Genomic DNA, 26,933 nt, shown 5'->3' with positions numbered 1-26,933 from the left:
TTCCTAACTCATCCTTATTCAAATACTCATAGCTCCTTTCCACAACAAAGTGTTATTTAATGTATGAAAATCTGTCTTTGAGTTATATGAAATCTCACTTAATCATCTGTGTTTATGCTGGTGTAAATTTCTTCTGCCACTGTGTAGATCATGGGGTTAATTCCTAAAGATCCCCATCTTCCAAACAGAAGAGCTCACTGTGGGTTTAGTGGGTGAGTGCATCGACTGACTGGTTTTGTTTTCCCTTCTTGAGCATATAACAGACCTGGAAAATAGCAATACCACTCACTTCTACCCAAACACAAAAACATTTCTCACCTTTTCACTTATCAAAACAAAGTTGACTGTTATCTGAGAGTGAAACACTTGTGAAATTCCCTTAGATGTAGACATTTTACTTCTCTTCTATCCACATCAACTTTGTATACCAAGTTACTTCAGGCTCCATTTGATTCCCTCTCAGAGCCTGACACCTATACTAAGCACCTTCCTCTAATAAGTAAATTTTCTTTGAGTACAGTCTTCAAGTCCTCAAGTGTTACAGTGTTAGCCTACAATTTAAGAGTCAGCTATGCCACTTCCTTGTTTTCTTAATTGTGCATGTATAGGGGCACCTGCATGGCTCAGTCGGTTGAGTGTCCAACTTTGGCTCAAGTCATGATCTCGCGGTTTGTGGGTTTGAGCCCAGCGTTGGGCTCTGTGCTGACAGCTGGGAGCCTGAAGCCTGCTTCAGATTCTGTGTCTCCTTCTCTCTCTGCCCCTTCCCCACTTGTGCTCTGTCCCTCAAAAATAAATAATGTAAAAAAAAATTAATTGTACGTGTAGAGAAGTAGAGTTGGGAGGTGAGGTGAACTCAAATGTCCTTGACGTTATGAGTGATGTTCTTAACTAATTGCACTGATAGTTTTCCCCTTTATATTTATATTGGCTATCACTAAACATAATAATTAATTCTCTAGCTTTATCTTGGTTATGATTTTCTATTGCTTGTGTTTAGGGCTGGCATATTGTTTGCTTTTGTTAATTAAGTCCTTTGGATTTTCTGTCTTTCAAGAGTATCTAAAAAGTTATGGTCTGCTAATCAAACACCTTACATTCTATCTCTGTTCTGAATTTGTTTGTATTTTAATTTTTCTCTTTTATGTAAAGGAATTTTAGGTAGCTAGAGATGTGTTCGTATGTGTGTTCTCTTCAGTATCTTGATCCAGTCTTCTGTATTATATATTCACTATAATTTTAACAATTTTTAGTTGAACTAAAAAACTCATAGTAAATGAGATCCCTGTGAAAGCCTGAAAGCCTTCCTTGATCTCCCCAAACTGAGTAGTTCCTTTCTTTCTCCTACTTTAACTTACTCAAAACATCTAGAGCATCCATCTATGACCCTTATCAGTATTCATTTATATACCCATTAAGTATGTTATCTTTGAGACTGGAGACAATGTGAGTAATTATTTTCTTCTTAGAACCAAATTATTGAAGTCTAAATGATTCATTTTTATTATTATCAATATAAAATGGGACAGTGGAATACAAAATATCTAGACAAGACAATCAGTTATTAGGAATTTATAATGTGTATCATGTTAAGCATGTTATAAATGCTGGTAATCATCTCCAAAACACTGAGAGTAGGAAATTTTATCACACTTTATGAATGAGAAAGTGAGGCTCAATATGGTTAAGTGGATCATCTTAAGTCACAAAACCTGTAAGCTCAGGCTCTTATCTATGTTTTTCTGTATTTTCCTGGATAATAATACCAATATTAAAGCATATTAAGATGTCAAAACCCCAACCCAAAATCAATTTACATAAGCTATGCTCTAAGAATAGTGACCAAGTATGTGAATTATTGAAAATGTGGGACAATTTAACATCCCTATATATACATATATACACATATACAGAAGGAAACATTCAAAATATTAAAGTATATATTTGTTTTCCTATGTGAAGATAAGGTGTAAATATTAATGTATAAAGTGAAACTATAAACAACAAGAACCATAATGAATAAATTATATTAAATTACTAAAGATTTATCCTTTGGATCACATTTGTTTCTGTTTTTGTTAGTTTCATTGTCATTTTTGCCATGTAGGATACAAATCTTTCCAAAGTATCTAACACATCTGCAATATTGTCATAAAAGGAAAACACTGAGAGTGACAAATATAATCATTACAATTACTATTTATTGAAGGCCTAATATAAACAAAAGATTATATGTATATTATCAATAATTCTTATACTAACCCAGAAATAAAGATGCTAACTCCACTTTGTAAATGAGAAAATGGAAGCACTGAGAGTTAAAACAGCCTGCCTAAAATTTTCCAGTTAATGAGTATGCAGGCAGCATTTGAGTCTAGGTTTGATTGACTCCATATCCTACCCTCTCTAATGGATCTTTAAGGCCATTGGAAGATAGCAATAGAAAGACTTGGATTTCTACTACGCACTGGGTACCCTGCTAGGAAACTTGCCCATCTGCTTTATTTATTCCATTTAAGGAGGTGGTTGCTGTGATCGCCTCACCAATGAGAAAACTTAGTTGCAGAAAACTTAATGCCATCTGTTGCCAGTAGTGAAGGAGCTGGGATTTGAAATTACTCTGTCTGACTCCAAATTCCATATTCTTTTCTCGCTCTAGAGCTATCACTATAAGGAACAGGTATATTTGCACATGCTGCAATCACTGAGAACTGTAAATTCTCAAGTCCAATTGAGATGCATAGGTCAGCTGGATTGTGCATGTCATAGACCCAGACTGCTATATTTTTTTAATTCTTGTGTCTGTTCTTCTAGTTTTGACCATCTACTGAAGCTGCCAAATACTTCTTACCATGGTACCTGTTAGAATGGGCTCTCTTCTTTCTTCTAATTCAATTTTACAAATTTGACGACTAGCAATAAAATTCAGCTTTTTAAAGAGCTATGAATAACCTAAGGGCACACTAGGATCTCTTATGAGTTAGTAGCATGGGTTTAATTGTTTGGATATGGTCAAAATATTTATGAAATTTCACTTATCTTTTGCCTAGTTCCTGGTTTTTATCTGTTTTTCAGAATGGTGACGTTAATAGAAGGCTGAATTTGGATAAATGAGGTGTTCCTTTATTACTAAACCACATTTCTTGTTTAGAATATACTATAATAGTATACAACAATGTTTATTATTGTAGCCTGAATCAGTGCTACTCAAAGTATGGTCTATGGATAGCCATCACCTGAGAAATTCTAGAAATGGAGATCTCTAGGCCACATTCCATACCTACTGAATCAAAACTTCTAGGGGTAGGGCCCAGAAATCTGCATTCAAATCAGCCCTTCAAGTGATGTGTTTGCATTGGTCTGGATTTTAAAATGCTCACATTTTTAATAAAGTGAGACATGGAACAAGTCAAAATGACTAATTGCACCATGACTCAGTTTCCTTATCTGTCACATGGAAGTAATAAGGTTGTTAAATAAAAATATATAGATGTATAAAACACACACATATACACACACATGAGAACACTGCAACAACATTATGTACTTAATAAACATAACCGAAAAATGTCTGCCTCCAAAACTGGTTAGATATTTTCAAATGATATGTTAAGCAAATTAACTCTCATTATGATGTTCCTGTTAGTAATACTAATTTGGTCACATTTAGGGCATCATACTCCTCTTTTATCTTTAGGGATGAACTGAGCCACTTTCCATTCTGCTCAGTATAGGAGGATTCTAAATCCCTTGATTTATAAGTAGGAAGATTGATGAACTTCTCGTTGCGATTTACAATTTGTATTATCAACAGATGTAGGGGATAGGTCTCTCTCCACCAAAAGAAAGCAACAGAGTCAAAAAGATATATTAAGAACATCGTAGGTAATTAATCAGTGCCTAAGAAACCAAATTAATCAATTCCTATTTCCCACTTGGAACACCCTCTCACTTTTAACTTGTGCTTTCTGAACTGTCAAATTTCTTTGAAATAACAGTGTGGAAATTTTCATATTTTAGGGAGTCCCTCAAAGGTATTTTTTTAATATTTGGTGACTTTTCTTGTTTTTAAAATAAATGTCTGGTCAGGACCCTGGTATATTTTACTCAAGATATATCAAAATTTTATCCCTTTGACCTTTCATACAGCTTCCCAAATAACCTATGGGACAGAATTTTGCCACTATAAGACAGATGATATAAGATATGTGTTCCAAAATATGTTTCTAAAAATGTGTTATTTGTGGAAGAATAAATAATAAAATAATAGAAGCACTAAGATAAAAAAAATGTATAGTAAGAGAATCATGTTGATGCTGCTATAAGAGAATTTGGTGGATCAAACTGCACAATATCCCCAAAACAGATGTCTCTAAGAAGATTATCCATCATTATGACCTAGTTCCATAATCAGGCTCTACCTTGATATTTTACTTAAAAAACGGATGTGGAATATACACAATTTATGCTTAACTGCTGCAGTAACATTGATAAAATATTGACCTAAAAATAATCAAAACTCACAGCAAAGGAATGAATATATGAATAAAGTAAAATATGCTTTTCTCTGGAAAATAAAGCTAGAATACACAATAATAAATTCTGAAAAAAAGTAGCTGGGAATGGCTTATACCACATAAAAGTAAATGTCATTCAAGCACATTAAATAATAAAGTTTCTGAAATAATCACCTAGCCAGAGAGTTTGGGCTGACACAAATAATTGGTACATGCAGAGAAAAAAATAATTTTAAATTCAACAGAGCTAGCAAGATAATAAAGAAAAATAAATAATTTTTTTCCAGAATAACTTAAACAACATCTGTAGAAATTCCTAATAACTAAACTCAGTGGTTGAAATAGTTTTTAATTCTTTCCAATTTTTTTGCAAGACTCAAAGTGGTCTCATCCTAAAGTTGCATGGATAGAAAACTTGTAAAGGCAGAATTATTTTAAAAAAAATTTTTTTTAACGTTTATTTATTTTTGAGACAGAGAGAGAGAGAGCATGAATGGGGGAGGGTCAGAGAGAGGGAGACACAGAATATGAAACAGGCTCCAGGCTCCGAGCTGTCAGCACAGAGCCCAATGCGGGGCTTGAACTCACGGACTGTGAGATCATGACCTGAGGCGAAGTCGGCCGCTTAACCCACTGAGCCACCCAGGTGCCCCAAGGAAAAATTATTTTTAAAAAGTCATATCTTACAACATCTGAACAGGAATACTAAGCAACAATCTAGTTTTGTAACATGAACATCCAGACCATGTTTTGCTTATTATAATTCATGGATGCTTCTTGAGATTACATGGGTAGGCAGCCATAAAATAATGGTTTGATGCAGTTACCATTTTATGACAGGTATCACAAGCAAACAGAGATGAACTGTCCATTTTTAGTAGTTTGCAAGGAGTTAAAGAAATAAAATCAGAAAAAAAAAATCAAATGGTGCCCAACTGCATCAAATGAGCAGTAATCATGAATGCTTACCTAGCTCTTTCTGTTCTACTTAACACCCAAAACTTATGCAAAAAACATGAATAAAAAAGACTTCTACTTATATAGTTTCCAAGAGAAATTTCTTCCTCTTTTTAGCAATTCAATAGCTTTCAGCAGTAGGTGAGGTGAAATGATACTATTTCCATTTTATAAATAGAAAATTAAGTCAAGAGAAGCTGTGATTTTTTTTTCCCCTGGTCATAGGGCTACAAATAAGGGAAGATTATCTAATTCCCAGTGTCACTGTTACCAACACCCCAAACATGGCCATTTCTTATGAAATGTGAAAGGCTCTGCTCTATTACAAATTGAATTCATAGGCCATTTGTAAACGCAGATTCACATGCTACTGAGGTAGTTATGGACTACTGTGATACTTCACAGATAATTTACAGAAAAGATGAATAGAATGGTTCTTTAACCACATGTGAACATGCCACCAGTAGGTTTAACTTAACAAAGATCACTTTAGGGCAAGAAGGGTAAAGATTCCTAAGCCTCCTGGAGTCTAAGGGAGGTGAACAGAGAATAATGAAAACAATTCTGGAGAAATTTCAAACATGGAGGAAATACCTAAACTTTTTCAATGGCACTAATAAAATGGGAGCGATTATGCTATGGTACAGACTGTAATGAGTTAATTTAATGTCATAAATCAGGAATTATCACATACAATATGGGAATATTAAAGAAAGAACATTATACTCAAAGGAAATTAAGACCTCAATAATGTATATGGTGCTAAGGCTATAGAAAAAAAATATTTATACACACATACACAAATCTTGCAATTAAAATAGAGTGATCAGTTCGGTTAACTTCAAAAACTACTTAAGGAGTAAAAATCATGATAGTAGTGTGTCAGAAAAGTAATTTATTAAGATAGTAAGCTGTGTTTTTTTGTCCCCAGATTTCAAAGCCATATTCAAATCAGGCTAACTATTCTCTATTTCCTTGTCTTAGGAATTTTTTTTTGTAAAATAAATTCGCACATTGTGGATTTTATGACAGGAACCCTAAAATAATTCCCAGTCTGGAAGAGGCTGGAGGTTGGCAGTCCTGAAAATTGCAGAGACTCCTGTATGGCCTAGTAATGCCCTGGGCAAGCAGCAAAAACTTTGAGGATAGCTGTGTATAGGTGCAAGGAGACTGTGTAAGGGCAAATACAAATTAAAAAAAAAATTGAAAGAGACCCCATTCTCTTTGTTCAAAATAAGGGAAGAGAGCATTTACGTTAGAAAATTTTTAAGTTCTTTCTCTGTCTCTTTGTATGTGTTTTATTTAATGTTTATTTATAATTTTGAAAGAGAGAAAGAGAGCATGCAGGAGCAGCAAAGGGGAAGAGAGGGGGAGACAGAAAGAATCCCAAGCAGGCTGTAAGCTGTCAGTGCAGATCCCCATGTGGGGCTAGATCTCAAGAACCCTGAAATCATGACCTGAGACAAAACCAAGAGTTGGACGCTTAACCGACTGAGCCACCCAGGTGCCCCTGAAATGTATGTGTTTTAAAAGCTAAATAAGCCTCTTGCCAGCCTTAAGACCCAGGAATGTCTTTTCCAAGGACCTGGAGCCATTTCTTTGAAATGTAATCATTAAGGAAGACAGTACCCCTCTCTGAGTTTCTGCAGGAAGGTAGGAGGCTAATTTCTTCTGATGCCTATCTCCAAGTTGCCATAAAAATATATGAGAAGTTTATTTTACCTTTGGATAAATCCAATTAGTTGATATAGGTGGTCACCTTATTTATCAGATAAATTTAGGATAAACTATGTGTGACCAATAATGCAATCAAATCCTCTTACTTAAGGAGTAGTTACTGTTTATCTTGAGGATAAATATGCAGTGGGTTCTATCTGCCTGTCTGTATAAAGGGGTGAGATTTCTGTCTTTGCAATCTCTTAGTGCATTGCCTGTGGTGTGCATCATATTCTAGTTTAATGCTTACTCAATAATAAAACTGTTTCATTTCCCTTTTACCTTTGTAGAGAGATTTTTCTGGATTGAAAGAAAACTTTGCTTTTAATTTTATTTCTCCAAAAGCTGGACCAGAGACACACAGCCTCTGCTTCATCAGGATTGCCATGTTCCAAGTATGGGATAGACCTGGAGACTGGAGGAGCCTTTACAATGCTTTGGTAACGTATACATAAGTCATACCTCTGGGAGGTAGGGTGGGAAGTACAGGGTTAGGAGAATTAAACTTCAGTGATTATGGAAAGTGAATTTCCTGTTGGTCTCGCAGGATGAGATCTCACAAGCAGAATTAAATTAATGAAAGTAAATTAAGATGATCCAAGTGACTTTGTATACATATTATACAGTTAATACTACTAAAATCTGGAAAGTAGAACACAGTTCAGCATGTGACACAGTATACACAAATTAAGAAGAAAGAAAGCCTTCACTGCACATACCCACATTAGCCTACAGCACGAAAGAATACAGGTCACAGTAGGGAAGTGATATTGGAGCTCATAAATCAAAAACAGCTTACATTTTTGTTGATGCTAACAAGAGACATAAAGAATTAAGATCAATAAGCACAAAAATATATGGAGAAAGTATTTCTGGTAATGGGGCATTATACATTGGGATGGTGTTCCCTCTCTGATAGTAGGAAAGTAAGAAGACATGAGTACAGAGAAGCTTTGAAAAGGAATTTTGGGTCTTCATTCTCAAAATTATGCAAGCTGCAAAAGCAATACAGAATCATGTTTTTAACAAATAATCAGAATGCTAATTTTAGTAACATGTATATAAATGAAACTTGGTAGTCAAAGAAAATAAGGAAATCTAAGTATTTATATACACTTTTAAAATTTTTCCACTACTGAAAAGCAATTCTCTCACATTTAAAAGAGAAAAGGAAGAAGAAAATTTAGCATTTATAGTTTTATCATAGTCTGTTAACTATTAAAAAATAATTCTTTCTAAAGGTACCTGAGAACTTCTCATCTTCTTAAACTTGTAATATTGTCACAATTTATCAATTTTTTATGAAATTTTAATTACTTAAGGGCAAAAACCAAGGATATGCATAATAATAAGTATATTATCAAGGAAATATGTTTGTTTCATTTTATGATAAAATATAGATACCTTATTATAATAAAAAGTTTATATATGTTTGAGTTGGATAGTGAGAGCTATGATTTATCAAATGCTAATCATATATTTAGTTTTCAAATTTACACATCAAAGTCCTTATGATAATTTCTACTATTAATAAAAAGGGACTCCAGTTGGATGGCATATTCAAGAATCTATGATTTAATAAAAATAACCACAGATACAAATATGTACACATATATACGTACATATAAGTTCTTTTGATAGTTAATATAATGCATGATATATTAGAAAATTACTTAATTGTATATTAAATATCAATGTTGTATATTATTATACATATGTATAATATATACTTTATTAGTGTTTATTATATGCCAGATAGTTTACTAAAGCTTTGACATATAATCATCTTATTTAATGTTTATTAGCCAGTGAAAAATGTATTCTCTCTCACATGCACATTTTTAGTAAGTAAGAGATACAGCAGATAAAGTTAATAATGCAATGAGACAAATTGCTCCTTTTGTTCCATGCAGGAGTCAGCAGCCTACAGCCTGAGGGCCAAATCCCTCCTGCCATCTCTTTTTGCATAGCTCAGGATCTAAAAACAATGATGATGATTATTAAAATAATAATAATAATAATAATAATAATAATAATAAGAGACCTTGAGGACCACAAAGTCAAAAATACTTGCTATCTGGTCCTTTACAGAAAAAGTTTACTGATTCTATAGCATAGAGAAATTCTGAAAATTAAATAATTATCTATATATTTTTGCTTAGGGATTGCATAAATCTTTTTCTATTCCTACTTAACATTCTTGTGACATAGCTGAGGTGACCGTGGAGGCCGTCTAAACTAGATGTGGTACGTGCATCATTGAAGCTCAGGGTTAGTAGCAAAAGGGCCAAATGAAACAGCAGAGGTTGCACATGGTGGCCAGTGCTGGGTGACACATCATCTGTAGATCCTGATGGCCCCTCCCAGCAGTGCTGTGAAGACTGAGGGAATCTGCCCACAGAGCACAGGTCCAGAGGTGCCTGGAGCCAGCGCATAGTGACATCAGTGACCCATGCAGGCAGTGGGTAGGACAGTGGAGCAGCAGGGAGGGTGCAGACTCTGAGCCTAGACAGGAGTAGCACTAACCCTGGTTTGAGTCCCCCTCTCTGGGCCTCAGTGTCTTATCTGTAAGTGGGGGGGAGGGGCAGTTAGACCAACCTTGTAGGGCTGAGGGAGCACATCAGTGACAAACCAGCAAAGAACTGCAGCTCAGAGCACATGTCCACGTGACCATTGCATGAGGGCCTGCTCTAGTTCAGACCGTCTCAGTGGTCACATCAGCAATACCACAAGAAATTATGTTAAGTAGGAATAGGAAAAGATTTGTACATTCCCTAGGCAAAAATATATAGAAATTATATATTTATATTTTCTCATTAAGGATTACTCCTGCTAGCCATATTCTCTAGTTCTAAAATATGTTTAAACATGACTTTTGTATTTGTTTCAAAATTTAGAATTAAATATTTCAAAGATACTATGTTTAAGGCTTTCTGTGAATGCAAATAAAAAATTGGGTTCAAAAGAAAGCATCTTAATACAAGCAACTAAGGATGTGAATGATCTTCCAGCTGCAGTAGAAAGAAGTTATTTGCACTGTATACTATAAATGACATTAATTCCATAGTTGAATACGGAATAGGAGATTAGATATTTGCTACAGTAAATAGAAGAATTAACCACACAGTTTTAGACTTCTGAAATAAAATTAAAAAGAAATAACATCTGCGAAAAACATTAGAAAATCATAAAAACTGCAGTAATTTATTATGGAAGAATAGTGTATTATCCTGTAATATTCTGCTTTTTAATTTTCTAATACATTAACCAAAAATCTAAGTGGGGAAAAACACTTTCCTACAGAGCACTGACAAGGCTAAATAAAGACAAGTCCAAATGTTTGCAACAAACACAATCACTTTGTAAATCTAACTTGGTATTGTGTATTTTAACTGGCTTATAAAAAAGATGGCAAAAATACAATGCATTATGTATTTGGGTCACATATTTCCAAAAATAAGCCTTCTAATAAAAGCGTGAATTAAAAGAACAGATGAAATCAGTCTCTATTAATATCTTATTTGTCTATAACGTGTTATGTATTTTATATATGACTAGGAAATCTCAGTGTCTTACATATTTTACTTTCAGCCAAATTCATATGCCTACCAAAGATACAAACTGAAGTAAATTAATTCATTCCAGTCAATAATAAAGAACTAACCAAGAAGTGTATGATGAAGAAGCATTCATGAAATGGAAACTAGATGGTTTGCAAATCTTAAGTAAATGTTCCAAAACTCAAAAATCTGATTCCATCCTTCATGCATGCACCATTCACACCTGAGGTAGGTTCAGATTTGCATTTGGCCAAGTGGAAAAAGCTTGTAGGGAGCCTCCTTTGATTCTTCTCAACTCAAGTGTTTCCAGAGCCTTGTGTAAGAAAGAACAGGACTAAATACCCTCTCATACTATTAATTTGAACAGAGTGGAGTAGGCAAAGCCAGAAGTCATTGTTTTAATAAGACAGCACCCTACAATAACTAAGTTCAGTTCTAATAATTTTGTTTTAGGAAAGAGATATGCTAAAATGCGAAATTATATTTTAGAGTTTTGAACTTTGGAATTTCAAAAAAACTCGATTGAGAAAGAAAAGGTAACAGAGAAGTGCCATTCATTCATTCAATGTTCATAGTGTGCTCTTTGTAGCATTGTGGTGATTGCTCAGCAAAATACCAAGAAAATTAAAATGAGGTCTATATCATCCAGGCAATTAGAGCAAAGTGAAGGAATTAAAACATGTCCACAAATAAAATATGAGATTTAGTATTCTCTTTAAATTTTGTTATAAACAGTCGAGACTATTTATAACATGAGAATTTATCTTAGAAGAAATTAATCACATGATTTTATTTTAAATGCCACAAGCTCTGAGATAGGTACTCTGGATTTTCAACATCTTGTCGACATTTTGATGTACAGAAAATGGCTAAACCTCTCTGGCCACACTTTTAATCTCTACCTACAAAAATTCTGCCCATAATAATTAGCATAACTATCAGTGTGGATACAAGCCCATGAAATAATGCAATTTGGAAACTGTTTTGCAGAACATTTAAAAAGTGTTAAACTAAATGAAAATAATTTATAAGGGGTGCCTGGGTGGCTCAGTTAGTTAAGCGTGCGCCTTTGGCTCAGATCATGATCTTGCAGTTCCCGAGTTTAAGCCCTGTGTCAGGCTCTGTGCTAACAGCTCAGAGCCTGGAGCCTGTTTGATTCTGTGTCTTCCTCTCTCTCTGTCCCTTCCCCACCCATGCTGTCTCTCCCTCCCAAAAATAAACATTAAAAAATAAAATAAATTATAAAAGTATATTTTTTGTTCATTTGCACTGACTGAATTGTGACAAGTCAAATTCTAATTCCCTCATTTTCTCTATCACAATACCTTATTTCACCAATGAAAGTTTTTCAGTTCAACAATGAGTTTACATAATCCAAATATTTTTCTTTTCAAAATAATTTAGAGATGCATTAGAGAACAATTCCATTAATTGTTCATTGGATGTTCAATATAGTAACATGTCATAAAAGATTCCCATTATTAAAAAACATAATATAGATTACATTATATATTATATTATATATATCACATAGAATACAATCACATAAACAGATTGATAGATATATATTATATGCTATATATCTAGATATACATATATGATATATATACCATATATATAATACATATGATTATACTAGGATTCTCTAGAGAAATTAAACCAAGAGATAGATATCCATAGATATACTTTTATATATCTACAAACCTATAAATCATATTTTTTGAGTACCTATCTGTGCCAGTCATTGTTGTTGGCAATGGGAATACTGCAGAGAATAAAACAAAGCCCCCTCTTCAAAGAGCTCACAGTGAACAAATAAACAGATAGATACTTTTTTTTTGGCAGGGAAAAGTACTCTGGAGAAAAATTAAAGATAACAAATCGGAAAGGATATTCTGTGGTAGGGGAAGAGCCTACAATTTTTAATGGGGTGATTTGAGAAGATAATATTTGAGCAAAGACCAAAAGAGTTTAGGAGTGAAGGAGGGGAAGAGCATTTCAGGAGAAGAAACAGCTATTCTAGGAACTCTAGGCATATTTTTGTGTAGTATGAACTAGGGACAGGAGGAAGGTACAAGCAGAAGACAGTGGGCAGGTGGGAGAGTAATGGGAGTTGAGTGTGTGTGTGGGGTATAAATCACAGAGTTTGGGTATCACTGCAAAGGTTTTGGCTTTTACTATGAATGAGATGAACAGTCGTTGTAGGTTTTTGAGCAGAGATGTGACATGATTTGTTTCACATCTTAAAATAATCACTTTAGCTGAGCTTAGGCTTGGGGAGTGGAGTTTTGGAGAGCAGAAAAGAGAGGCCATTTGGGAAACCAATGCAATAATTCAGACTAGATATATGGTCTTGTAATAGGTCAGCAAAATTGCAGTTGGTGAAAAGAGGTTCACTCTAGATCAATTTTGAAGACAACAAGATTTTCTTATGGATTGGACATAAGATATGACAAGAAAAAAACAGAAGTCAGGAGAATTCCAAGGTTTTTGGTTTGTGGTACTTGAATAATGATGTTGCCTTTTACTTCAATGAAGACTATAGAATAAGCTGGTTTTGAAGGTAAGACCAGGAGTTGGATTTTATACGTGTTAAATCTGAGTGCTTAATAAACATCTGCGAATACATTTGACTGCCAGGCTGAGGTCTCCCTGGCCTTCCTATGCTCTAGGACAATTAGACTCTGACCTGTTACAGATACTTTAGAGCTCAGAGGCATCTGCAGTGGCTGAAGACACATATAATCAGTAGAATATGTGGAGGAAAAGAAATCTCAATTCCTGAATGATATTGAGGATATTGCCAAAGGAAAGGGGAACAGGAGTGCTAGAGTCAGCGTGGTAGAAAGTGAGTGAGAAGAACCAAGGAACCTGTCCTGAATTCCTGGCTGCATGGCTTCCTTCCCATAGCATCATGCTTATCTTTCAGAAAGCTGACCGATTAGAATCACAGAAAATGAAAGCTTTCTTATTTGTCTCAAACTAAAATTGAAAAAAGGGATTAATCTTAAATTTGAAAGATGAACCAATGAATGAAAATTTCATTTGAAAACAGTGGGACTTTTCTGAGGAACCAAAGCAAGTGTTTCTCTAAGAAACTGCCTTATTATGGGGCGCCTGGGTGGCGCGTCCGACTTCAGCCAGGTCACGATCTCGCGGTCCGTGGGTTCGAGCCCCGCGTCAGGCTCTGGGCTGATGGCTCAGAGCCTGGAGCCTGTTTCCGATTCTGTGTCTCCCTCTCTCTCTGCCCCTCCCCCGTTCATGCTCTGTCTCTCTCTGTCCCAAAAATAAATAAACGTTGAAAAAAAAAATTAAAAAAAAAAAAACTGCCTTATTATATATAATATTACAAAAATTAGACAAAGTTCACATGAAAAACCTCCACAATTCATACTCTTTTATAAAAAAATTTTAAACTTTTATTTATTTGTGAGGAATAAGTTTAAGAATTCTCTGAGCTTTCCTCAATGGGTTAACAAGGCTTAAGGCGGAAAGCTGCCACAGGGTGAAAATGCCCAGGATAGAACAAAGCATAGAGCAGAAAGCCTCTTCCACAGGATTAAAGCGTCTGAGAACAGGTAGAGGCAGAAAGTCTCTGTCTGCTGCAGGGTGAAAGAGCCCAGAGCTAATTATCGAGAAAAATGCCTTGTTAACCCTGAGGTAACATGCTCTGTTTTAGCCCCTAGAAAAGTTAAGATAAAGGCGCCTGGTGCCTGCAGTAAATGGCAGTCTGCTTGATGCGCTAAAATTTTGATTTGTCTTGACCCTAACCCCTAACATCGCATATCTTCAAAAACCCCTTTTCTCTCACACACGAGTTTAGGGTTACTGTTTTATTGTTTCTTTCTGCATGTCCATCATGTATGTAAGCCTTCTGATCCTAATGCATACGGAGAAAGGACACTTACTCAGGGCTCTTGTCTCCTCCCAGACATTAGCCTCTCTCATATTCAATTCTGCATCCCCTCTCTTACTGGACAAGAGAGCACTCCAGACTCAAAGCTTACAACATTTATTTTTGAGAGAGTGCAAGTCGGGGAGGGGCAGAGAGAGGGGCACGAGGATCCAAAGTGGGCTCTGCAATGGCAGCAGCAAGCCTGATGTGTGGCTTGGACTCACGAACTATGAGATCATGACTTGAGCTGAAGTTGGACACTCAACCTACTAAGGTACTCAGGAACCTCACAAAATTAATATTATTAAGTAGTTCTGAGAAAACATTTCTTCCATGGAAACAGGACAATCTGATATCAGAACGTTTTGCTTTCAGATGAATGAAAATTCATAAGGAAGCATAATCAGGTAAGAATAGCTCCGGGATTTTGAAACATATTAAGTATGATGAAGATGAAAAAAGATAGGAGAAGATAAGTATAGGAAATTCAGCATACCTATAATAGAAAAGAGGGCAAAACAGGAGAGAAACAATCAAGGAATGATCAAGTTAACTTAATTAGCTGAAGAAAAGCAGATACCTTAAGATTAAAAACACACACACACAACTAGGCAACATCGATAAAGACACTGACAGTTAACCATATCTGTATAATTTTTTCTTTTCTTTTGATGATATAGTAACTTAAAGATATCCGAAACAGTCTCATCAAAATAGTTCCTCTTTTTAAAGATTAGTTTTGAGGTAGAAACACAAGATGTGCTCATTATAGGCCCACCTCAGAGATATTGCAGGTTTGGTTCCAGAGCACTCCAATGAAGCAAATCAAATGAAGTTTTTTGTTTGTTTCCTGGTGCATATAAAAGTTACGTTGACAGTATACTGTAGTCCATTAAGTGCACAATAGTGTAGATGTATATAAAAAAAGACCTTAATTTAAAAAAACACTTTATCACTAAAAAATGCTAATCATCATCTGAGTTTTCAGTGAGTTGTAATCACTGATCACAGATCGCCGTAACAAATATGACAATAATGAAAAAGTTTGAAACATTGCAAGGATTAGCATATGTGACACAGACACACAAAATAAGCAAATGTTGAAAAAAATGGTGCTGATAGACTTGCTTGACACAGAGTTGCCACAAACCTTCAATTTGTAAAAAATGCAATATCTGTGAAGTGCAGTAAAGTTATAGCACAATAAAATGAGGTATAGCATGCCTGAATACCTTCTTAACTTATTTTATATAATCACTATTATATTTTTTACACCATGTCCTGTAACTCATCTTGATATCCTAACTTTCACTATTGACAAAATTGAATGTAAAGCATTGATAGGGGAAAAAGAGAATCAGACATAGGGTAAAATGAGAGGCAGTAACTTGTAGTCAACACACAATAAAAGCTTAATCTAGAGAGAAGAAAAGAAAGAAGAACCAAGAAAAGAGAGAGCTCAAAGGAAAAAAAAAGAAGAAAACATATTATTCTGGTAGATAGAAATAAAAAGTTTAGTTAAGTGACAGTGTTGATAATGTTTCCTGAAATAGTTCAGTGGTGACGTATGGTCCAAGAAGGATGATTTAAAAACAATTGAACTGGACTGACACACAAAAAAATGCTAAGGATGTTGTGGAATCTCTCATATAAACTGCCCAGGATTAGGCCTTGTTATCTAGTGTTTAAGAAACACATGCCTAATAAACGTTAGTTGGTTTCTAGGAAGAATTTTCTGCAGCTACTAATATTAACATTTCATAGATATATAAAATGTCAGAGTTGGAAGTTATAATCTTATTTAATTCACATTTTTCCAACAAACATGAATTGGGTACCTAGTGTGTGTTAAGCAGCATACTCATGGTTGATTATTCAAGGTAGTGTTTATTCTTTCCACAACTGCAAGAAAGTCACTAATCAATAGAATATATTATAATAAAGGTGTATAAAAGGTGTAGAAAGCTAACTCTAACTCTGTTTGAGACACTCAGGGAGGGCTTCATGTGGGGGATGACATTTGAGTTGCTCTTGGCATTTGGAAAACTACTTTTCATCAGTTGATCAAGATTATTTTGAAAGATACTGAAAGAAACTAAGCAAGGGTATGAAAATATAAAAGATCGAGATATATGGAGGGAAGTTCATAGCATTGTTAATTTGTAAATTAATCCAAACTGCATTTGATGCATGAATATCCTCTACAAAACTCCCAACAAATGGTCCTCTGATATCTAAAAAGAATTTAGGCATATCTAGCAACTGTAAATTTTAAGCACCAAAATGTGTAGATTTGAGAAGAAATATTCTTATGACACACAAAACAAAATAATTGTAATGAGTAATAATTTTTTAACCATGTCTTACAGTAAAGAATAATAACAACAACAAATAAGGAAAACATCAAAGAATTTGAGTAAAGCAAGAAATATCTATGATCATCTATTCCAATCACCAACCTGAGGCTTGACTTGCTGTCCTTCCTGAAAACCTTCTTTGATACTGTCCATCAAGTGCACCTACTCTCTGTGATTGTCCTATCTGGTTTCACTTGTACCAAAAAACATAATTGCACACTCCGTTCAAAGACTAGCACTATTGGTCTTCTGTGTTTTTATGTAGTTTAAAGACACAGACATTTTCCGATTCCCAGAAGTTACTGAAGGTAACTTCAGGTGTAACATTTTCCAAAGGTGAATCTTCTACTTTCACCCATATAATTTGCTGCAACAGCACTTTATTGGCCAATAACAACACCTGATTGATTTTTATGAAAATCAAATCTTTTACAACACAGGTGTTCACAAAGTAAATGCACAGTTATTTTTCTATTATTTTAAAGTGATTCAAATGGAATTTTGAAAAAAATATTTGCTGTTGAAGTTTATGTGTGAAAAGAATCTATTGCATATACATATTATACAACAACAAAATAAGCTAATTAATACATTTATTAAGTTTCATAATAAGGAAATATATGAAAAAAAGGATTTCTTAAAGGCTTAGGTGCCTAACTCCAAGTTATGACTACCAGATTTAGAACATATTAAATTTTATTAAGTACCTGCAAAACAACTCTACTAACTTTATTTTATTATATTTTTTGTTTTATTATTTTTTTTAAGTAGGCTCCATGCCCAACACTGAGCACAAGGTGGGGCTTGAACTCACAATCCTGAGATGGCTATCAGAGGTGAGATCAAGAGTCAGATGTTCAACTGACTGAATCACTCAGGTGCCCCTGAATGTAATAACTTTAAGATATGTTTTACAAAGTTTTGAGGATATATTCAAATACTTCTAATACACAGAATATGAAAAAATGGTCATGGTCTTGTGGTTTGTAAGCAAATGGGTACATGATACTTTTGACACTAAAGGGTTTCAGTAGGGATGTTGACAGAATTACCAGATGGTTGAGGCAGGGGAAAAAAATCACCAGATGGTTGTCATCCTATATACAAGGAGGAAATTTTGAGGAATTATACTTTATTTAATATAACATTAAATAAAAATTATTATGCAACAACATAAACACATAATTATTTTGAATATATAAATAATAAGCTCACAGAAGTAACTTTTATATTAAATTAAACAGAAAGAATCCATTTTGGTATCTATCACTATAAAAGTACATCTTTTTTAAATGATTGAGAGTTGAGTTTGAAAAAAAAATATTACATTGGGGTACCTGGGTGGCTCAGTCGGTTAAGCATCTGACTTTGGCTCAGGTCATGATCTCGAGGTTTGTGAGTTTGAGCCCCACATCAGGCTCTGTGCTCACAGCTCAGAGCCTGGACCCTGCTTCAGATTCTGTTGTCTCCCTCTCTCTCTGACCTTCCCCAACTTGTGCTATGTCTTGCTCTCTTCTAAAAGTAAATAAACATTGGGGCGCCTGGGTGGCGCAGTCGGTTAAGCGTCCGACTTCAGCCAGGTCACGATCTCACGGTCCGTGAGTTCGAGCCCCGCGTCGGGCTCTGGGCTGACAGCTCGGAGCCTGGAGCCTCTTTCCGATTCTGTGTCTCCCTCTCTCTCTGCCCCTCCCCCGTTCATGCTCTGTCTCTCTCTGTCCCAAAAATAAAAAAAATTAAAAAAAAAAAAAAAAAAAAAAAAACAAAATAAAAGTAAATAAACATTAAAAAAATTATATATAAGGTTACTCATGGGAGAAAATCTATGAATGAATAAGTGAATGGGAAAAATGAATAAATAAATTAGTGAATGGATGTGTTAAAACACAACTATCAGAATCTATTTGAGGGGCACTTCTAAAATAGCAATGTAAGGAGCTCTGCAGGCTCCCTCTCTGGAAAACAACTATAAATAGTGAAAATTACTTTAAGAAAACAGCCATTTGAAGTCCCTGGAAGTGGTCCAAAGGGCATATCGCAAATGGAGAAATGTTTATTTGAGGAAATCTACTAAATCTCCATAAGAACAGTGAGAGTCTGTGGCATTTGAGTCACAACTTATTCCCTTCCTCGTTCCCTTCTAGCTAAGCAAGATTGATGTTCTATTCTGAGTGGATGTAGCAAAGAAAATTGTCTCCCCCACCCTGATGCACCCCCAGTTCCCAGTCAAGGGCCATAGTATCTACCCGAGAAGTTGCACACTGCAGGGGAAATATGTTTGACTGAAATAGTACAGCCAACTCACTAAACAAATAAAGACGCAAACAAGCAAACAAACAAAAAAGTCCCAGGAGTGGGGACAGGGATCACACACAGATTTGCTACAATGTTTTATCTGAAATGACCAGTAATCAACTATAAATTCATGAGACATGCAAAAAATACAGTAAATGTGTGACTCACCAAAGGGGGGTGGGGAACAGGCAACAACCCTTCTTTGAGAAGGCCCAGAGGTTGGGAATATCAGACAAAGACATTAAAGGAGCTATGATCAGTATGTTCAAAGAACTAAAGGAACCATGCTCAAAGAATAAAGGGAGTTATAATAATGTCTCATCCAATACAGAATATACGTTAAGATATACAAATTATTAAAAACTAAGATGATTCTTGAGGTGCCTGGGTGGCTGAGTTGGTTGTGTCCAAGTCTTGATTTCAGTTCAGGCTATGATTACATGGTTTGTGAGACTGAGCCCCACATGCACTCTCTCTCTGCCCCTCCCTCTCCCTCTCTCTCTCTCTCTCTCTGAAGATAAAGTAATAAATTTAAAATTTTTTTTAAATTTAAAAAATTTAAAAAGATGACTCTGGAATTGAAAAGTACAATAACTAAGATAAAAAAATTCATGACAGGGGCTCAACATTAGATTTAAGCTGGCAGAAAAAAGGATCAAAAATTCAAAGCAATAAGGGCTGAAAAACTTCCCAAATTTGATGGAAAACATTAAACTACATCTAAAAACTCAATGAACACAACTAGGAAGAACACAAAAAGGTCCATAACCTGACACATAAACATGATAATAAATGTCAAAAGCTGGGAAAAATAAATTCTTGAAAATAGCAAGAGAAAATAGACTGGTCATATACAAAAGACTCTTAATAAAATTAACAACTGACTTCAAATAAAAACAATGGAGGTCTGAGGCAGTGCGATGACATATTTGAAGTGCTGAAAGAAGTAAAAGAAGCTGTCAACCAAGAACCTTACATCTAGCAAAACTAACTTTAAAGAAATAAAAGTGAAGTAAAGGCATTCCTAAATAAACAAAAGCTGATAGAATTCATTGCTAGAAGACTCATTTTAAAGAAATACTAAAGGAAATTCTTAAGGCTGGAAGTGACACTAGAAAATAATATGAACTCATGCGAAAAAACAAAAAAACTCTGGCAAAGTTAATTATATAGGTTATTATAAAAGTATTATCTCATTTTTCTTCTTTACCTTAAAGATTTTTAAAAAAGCATAAAGCAACATTAATATACTAGTATTGTTAAACCTGTAACATATGGAAGTCAAATATACTTGGCACAAAGGAAGTGGGTGAAAGCAATGTTGCACTGGAGTAAGGAAAGGACACCAGATGGTAACTTGAATCCACAGGAAGAAATGAAGAAAATAAAAAATAGTAAATAAGAATATTATATAACAAATCCTATAAATATACACTTGCTCTTATTTCTTCTCTCAGCTTTATTAATTTTTTTTTTAACGTTTATTTATTTTTGAGACAGAGAGAGACAGAGCATGAACGGGGGAGGGTCAGAGAAAGGGAGACACAGAATCTGAAACAGGCTCCAGGCTCTGAGCTGTCAGCACAGAGCCCGATGCGGGGCTCGAACTCACGGACCGTGAGATCATGACCTGAGCCGAAGTCGGCTGTTTAACCGACTGAGCCACCCAGGCGCCCCCTCTCAGCTTTATTAAAATACATAAAATCATATAAAGTATTAATTTTTAAAATGTTAAAAATTACATTTTTAACATATACAGAGATAAAATTTATTAAAATAATGGCAAAAAAGGGGCAAGAGGGAATAGATCTATATATAATTAATATTTATATCTTTTATTGTAATTAAGGTAATGTGAAAGTAGATTCCTGTAAGTTAAGATGCATATTGGAAACCCTAGAGACACAAAGAAAATAACTCAGAAAATGTAATGAAAAAAATCACTGAAATATTAAAACATGACTAGAAAATACTAATTTAATGCATAAGAAGGCAGTGAAGAAAGAATGGAGGAACAAAAAATGAGATATATAAAAAAAGGAAAACAAAAGACAAATACAACCATATTAATAATATTAAACATGAATGAATTATAAATCCAATCACAACAGCAGAGATTGTCAAGTTGTCTTTAAAATAAACAAACAAACAAACAAGACCTAAGTATATGCTGTTAATATGAGACACACGTTAGATACAAAGACAAAAGTAGATACAATTAAAAGGATGTAAAAAGGATATACCATGTAAAAAGCTACCATAAGAGAGCTAGAGCGACTTTAGTAATATAGACAAACAAGAATGGCTAAAAAAATACAGACAATAACAAGTATTGATGAGTGTGAAAAAATTGGAACTTAAAAACTGCTGCGTAGCTCTTAGGGAAAACTGTCAATTCCACAAAATGTTAATCATAGAGCTATTAAATGACTCAGTAACTCAACTCCTAGATATATAAACAAGAGATCTGACAACTTATGTTCACAAAAACTAGGGAGTTCATCCACGGTTTAGTCTTTAGCTTTGTGAAAGCTGTTTCTATCACAGCCCTTTTCGTTATACTATAGGAGGCTATTTTATCTATACTCCAGTGGAACTCTCTTTGTCTTACTATGCATCTGTATTTAACGTTGATTTGTGAAATGGTAATTTCATGAAACAGGTTTTATAAGTGCATTAAATAATGATTTTTGGGTGGAGCAAAGCCAAGATTACAAACTTCTTAATGATTACTGAATATTAAGAAATATTCCCAGAATAGTAATGCTAAGTACAAGAGATTAAGATTCCATGCCCTTGAAAAACAGTGAAGTAAATTCCTAAAACAAATTTGAAATAAAAAAATTTACAACTTTCTGAATTATCTAACACAATAGTTTTTAAAACTTGATGTGTTACTCCCCTGTAGGATAAGCACAACAAAATAAGAAATACCTTGAGACACCTAATCAACTAAATTGCTTAATGAAAGTTCTCCCCTTGGTGCACCTTAACATTTCCTTATTAATATGTTTGTCTATATTTTAAAGGTTTTTAATTTAGGCTTATATTATCTTTCTGAGAAGAAACTCTAAGAGAATATTCTTGCAGAAAAAGCCATCATCAAAGTATCTAAAAAATAAATTAAAAAAATATAAAAGAAAAAAAAAAAAAGAAAGCGAGAACAGGAGAACAGGAAAGTGAGTCTAGGTAAACTCTAACAGCCCCTTTTTCCAAAGAGCGAAGGTTGAAAGTTATGATCAGATGTTTCACCATACCATGGACTAAATATGGAAAACTCTTAGAAGATTTCTTATAATAAAAATAAACACTGAATACGATCATGCAAATCCGTTTTTAATGCAGTTGATTTTACTGACTTGCTTCTTTTTATCTAACCCTAGTAAGAGAAGAAAACCAAAATCATCATTTTGGTATTTAAGAGCAGTCTGTGAGGGCAAAGTTCTTTGTATCATTAAGAATCAATTATCCCACAGACAACACTTTATGATAAAACCAGTTCCAGACACGGCTGAGACTGCCCCATTCTACCAAACTCCTACCTTTTATGAACTTTTTCTACAAAAACATATTTCCTCCATTAACATATCTTTTAGTGTGATTTCTAAAAACAACCATTAACGAAAAGCTGTGAGGAGCCTGTTTAAAAAATCACGATTCTGTAAACATAGTACCTCAATTATTATCTTGATATAAAAAAGTATTTTTTCACACATGATGCTTACAAGGTAGGTACGTGCAGCTTTCACATTTGGAAAGAATGAGTAAATAGGGTTCTGTTTTTCAGGGTATTGCTGACATTTACTATAAAACACTCTTAATTTATAAAACCTGACTCATTTTGTGAAAATAAAGATTAACTAGAAGTGTAGCAAGTTCATTTTTTAGTTGCTATATTTGTAAACCAATCCCATTCACCCACTAAAAAAGAAATACTGATGAAAATTTATGGTAAATCTCAAAGGAATTAAACTTGAAGGATTCAAGGAAGCTGATTTACCAACAGCAAAGTGTTAATGTTATCAAAGGAATTACCTAAATTCAATGCTCTGGTACCAAATAGATAGTAAAAAACAAAGTCAAAAGCAATTTAAACAGACTGAGGAGAATTTTGTACTATCCCTATTCACTTAGGTATCGAAGAGGGCTTTCAGTGAAATAAATAACCATAATCTTACCTATGAGACTATACACACTTATATAAAATACTCTCCTATTATAAGCTATTACATGTGTCAATTGCAAAGTGATTCTTTATGACAGCCATTTTCCTTATAAGCAAGTACACAGTCTTTCAAGTTATCATTAGAGGTGATTTAAGCTAAGTGTGAAGTTTTAAAATAAAATAGCACCAGCCTGCAAAAAAATAGTCATTAATATGTTTGCCAGACTTAATAAGAGGAATATTTATATGTTAGCTGTCCTTAGGTCTTTATATCATACGTATTAGTATTTTAGTAGTATTTATTCACCAATATAACAGACTAAGTAGAATTCATTGTTATTACATTGATCAAGATGTAGATTGCTTTTAGGAAAGTTTTATTTACCCTTATCCCTCTTCCCTTGCCACTCATACCAACATATACACACATGCACACCTGTAAATTATAATTTCTCTACCAAAAATGAAAGAGCTCAGAGGAACAGGGAAAGAACCAACAATCAAGCACTTTAATATTCAGTTATTCTCTTTAATACAGCTAAAACAAAATCTGGTTTTGGTTTCCCTGAACTAGAAAGGCAATTTTTTGAATAACCTCAATAGGCTAAAAAGGTTTTTAAAAGAAATTATGACAAAGTACTTAAAAATAAATGGTAGATATATGCATTCTAATTAAAATAAAGAAAATAACTGAAAATGATTGTATTTTATAGGTCTTTCCACTCCATTTTTAGCCTGAAAACCACAAAGTCCACCTGAAGTCTCATTACAGAGTCAGGAAATCACAATAAGCACAAATAACCTACCATTACGGGAAGTGTTGCCAAAGGGACAACGGGTCCGGCCAACCCTATAGGTGTGGCTGAAGTCTTACCACTAGGTCTATTAACAGCATTATTATTTACCTAATTTTTATTCTTTAAAGGAATTTAAAATTATCTACATTTCAAATGCAGACTCCCTCAAAGTAATATTCATGAAACCAAAGTTGTGATATTCTAGTTATATATATTTTTTCTAACATAGTACATTAATGCATTAAAATAAAAGCCCCTAAGATGATCTCACATGCCATCATTAGTACAGGAAAACACAGTTAGTGCAAACAAACTACCCTATATAACTTTCAACCTGATTTCTTTCTCATAATAAAAGAAAAAGTGATGAACATATATTAGCATCAAGATTAAAAACACAGATTAATGTTCACTTAATGCCTTGCTTACTACTTATGCACTGCAGTACATCATTTAAACTTTAAAAAGTTGAACAAAGGCAGCTGAGTTGATATATTGAACCCAAAACACGTACTGCCTCAGTCTTATGCTGAGAAATTACTGAGCTTTGGGGAAATTGTAATTTATACCACATGAAACTATATAATTTGTATACAAAAGACAGGTTGACTAATGGTTCCACTTGGATCCTATTTTCTTAAACCCGGCCTCTGTGGTTTCTATATCTGATAAGAACGAAAAGTGACCTTTCACCACTCTCGGGAGTGATTTCTATGCATCAGAGAGAAAAAAAAGGGGCATAGGGCAAAATGTGGTTCAATATGGCAGCTCTGCTACTTGTGTTCTACAGAAAAATCATTTTATTTTGACTTTTTATTTGATTTGATTCAGTCTTGCCACTAAATCAGTACATTCAATTCCTTCTGCAATAAAATTTTAAATCACCTGCCTATGCATCTACTGAGTGCTGAGAAAGGGACAATCCATTGGGATTTATTGTTCCATTGCAGTTTATTGTTTATTGCAGATGGAATCATCATCAAAACTCAGAAAGCTAAGAGGACAAATTGTTCATAATGATTTAAACTATACTATAAATATCAATGTTTCCATGAACTCAAACTACCCGGACTTCACCTGTTATTAATAATAAAACTCTGTAATGCCCCTAGATGTCCATTTTATTTATTTATTTTTCCACAAGAACTGGGAATGAGTTTTTCCTAGTATACCATTTCTTTGTGAAAGTATAGTGACTGACAACACTAGGTGAAACATTCACTCAATAAAGTTCACAACATTATAATAACAAATTATAGAAAAGAAAGCATGGATTCTAACCACTTTGTCCTCCTTTGGGAAAGCATCCAAGGAAGCAGAGTAAAAAGAGAGGAAAAGAAGAAGAGAAAAACAAAAATAAGGCATATATTAATAGATTTTAAGAAAACAATTATGTATTATTTTTAAAGTGTTCAGACATAGGTATTTATAAGCATTGTAAATGTTTACTCTTCTCCAAAATACTCATGTTCAAGCTTTCATTGAAAATGCACCTATACTAATTCTACTATAGTAGATACCAAAATTGGGCACTATAATTTCCAAAAGTTTTAGTACTTGATGATTACATCTATATTTAAAACATTTTTCAGAAAGAAATCTTAATTCACTATTATATTTAGTCTTCCTATTACTGAAAAGACATTTTATTAAAATGAATAAAATTATATAAATAATTTTATCAAATTACTGTCAAAATATTTATAGTTACAATTTGGAAAAATCTAAGAATGGGAAATATTTGTAAAGAATAAAAATGAGAAAAAAGATATTAACTATTGTAGTCCTAAATTATTCCACAAGCACTATTTATATGTAATATACATTTCAACACTTATAATGTCATGGGAAAAAAACAACACAATATATTCATACAATATTTTTGTCTCATGCCTTAAAGTTATGCCTTCTATTATTTTGTTCTTTTGAATATTTTGTCCAAATTGGATGGGCTTATAGAGACAGATAGACTACATTAGGCTTGGGTGTCTCCAAAGCAGAGGTACATCTTAGCTCAATTTCCTTTAACATGAGATTAACCCAGGTAATTTTAATATTTCATTAGTTAACTGTATTATTATTGGTTTTCCTCAAACCTATCATGGGAAGTTACAAACATTCAACAGCTATGGGTGCTCAGGCAGCATTTCCACCCTGCTAATTTGCACACTACTATGTACTGACAGCACCTTTTCAGATTGGACAGTACCCCTACACCAAATGTTTTTTTAAATATTTTGTATATCATTCCCAGGTCTCATCTGTGAGAATTCATTCCAAAACAGTGTATTTAGGAACACTAAAGATGAGAAAGTTAACACATAGTTCTTGTACACCTCTTTATGTGCCAGATACTATTTTAACCCAAGGTTGTTTTAAAAAGGTCTTAATATAACATATGATAATTAACTAAAGAACTTTCAGGAGGAAAACTCATGTGGTATCAGAATGGCACCTAAATAACTCTTAAATATATATCATAAAGACCTAGATTTTAATTTAATTATCATAATAATCATATACAGTAATTATTACTATCCAGTTTCATAGATAAAGAAGATGTTGTTCAGGGAAGTTAATTATTTTCCCAAGGCCACAAAGATAATAGTGGGCTCACCTTAAAACATTTCTCTTTTACTGAATATCTTAATTTCACTGGAAGGGATATTTAGAATACCCT

General features: G+C 33.9%; 1 protein-coding gene across 44 annotated transcripts in view; it reads right to left on the bottom strand.

Annotated features, from left to right (window-relative positions):
• Window positions 1-26,933, bottom strand: part of RIMS1 (regulating synaptic membrane exocytosis 1) — a 490,576-nt gene that overhangs the window by 262,937 nt on the left and 200,706 nt on the right. For 40 of the 44 annotated variants that reach the window (XM_078447085.2, XM_078447067.2, XM_078447080.2 and 37 more), the window contains one exon: window positions 25,535-25,546. The exons of the other annotated variants lie outside the window; for them this stretch is intronic. In XM_078447085.2, coding sequence (XP_078303211.1) covers window positions 25,535-25,546 — 12 coding nt within the window. The remainder of the gene's footprint in view (window positions 1-25,534; window positions 25,547-26,933) is intronic. 44 annotated transcript variants of the gene reach the window in all.

This window comes from Panthera onca, chromosome B2 (genome assembly GCF_046562875.1).
Source record: "Panthera onca isolate mPanOnc1 chromosome B2, mPanOnc1 haplotype 2, whole genome shotgun sequence".
Lineage (NCBI taxonomy): Eukaryota > Metazoa > Chordata > Mammalia > Carnivora > Felidae > Panthera > Panthera onca.
This window is presented reverse-complemented; position numbering and strand designations above follow the sequence as displayed.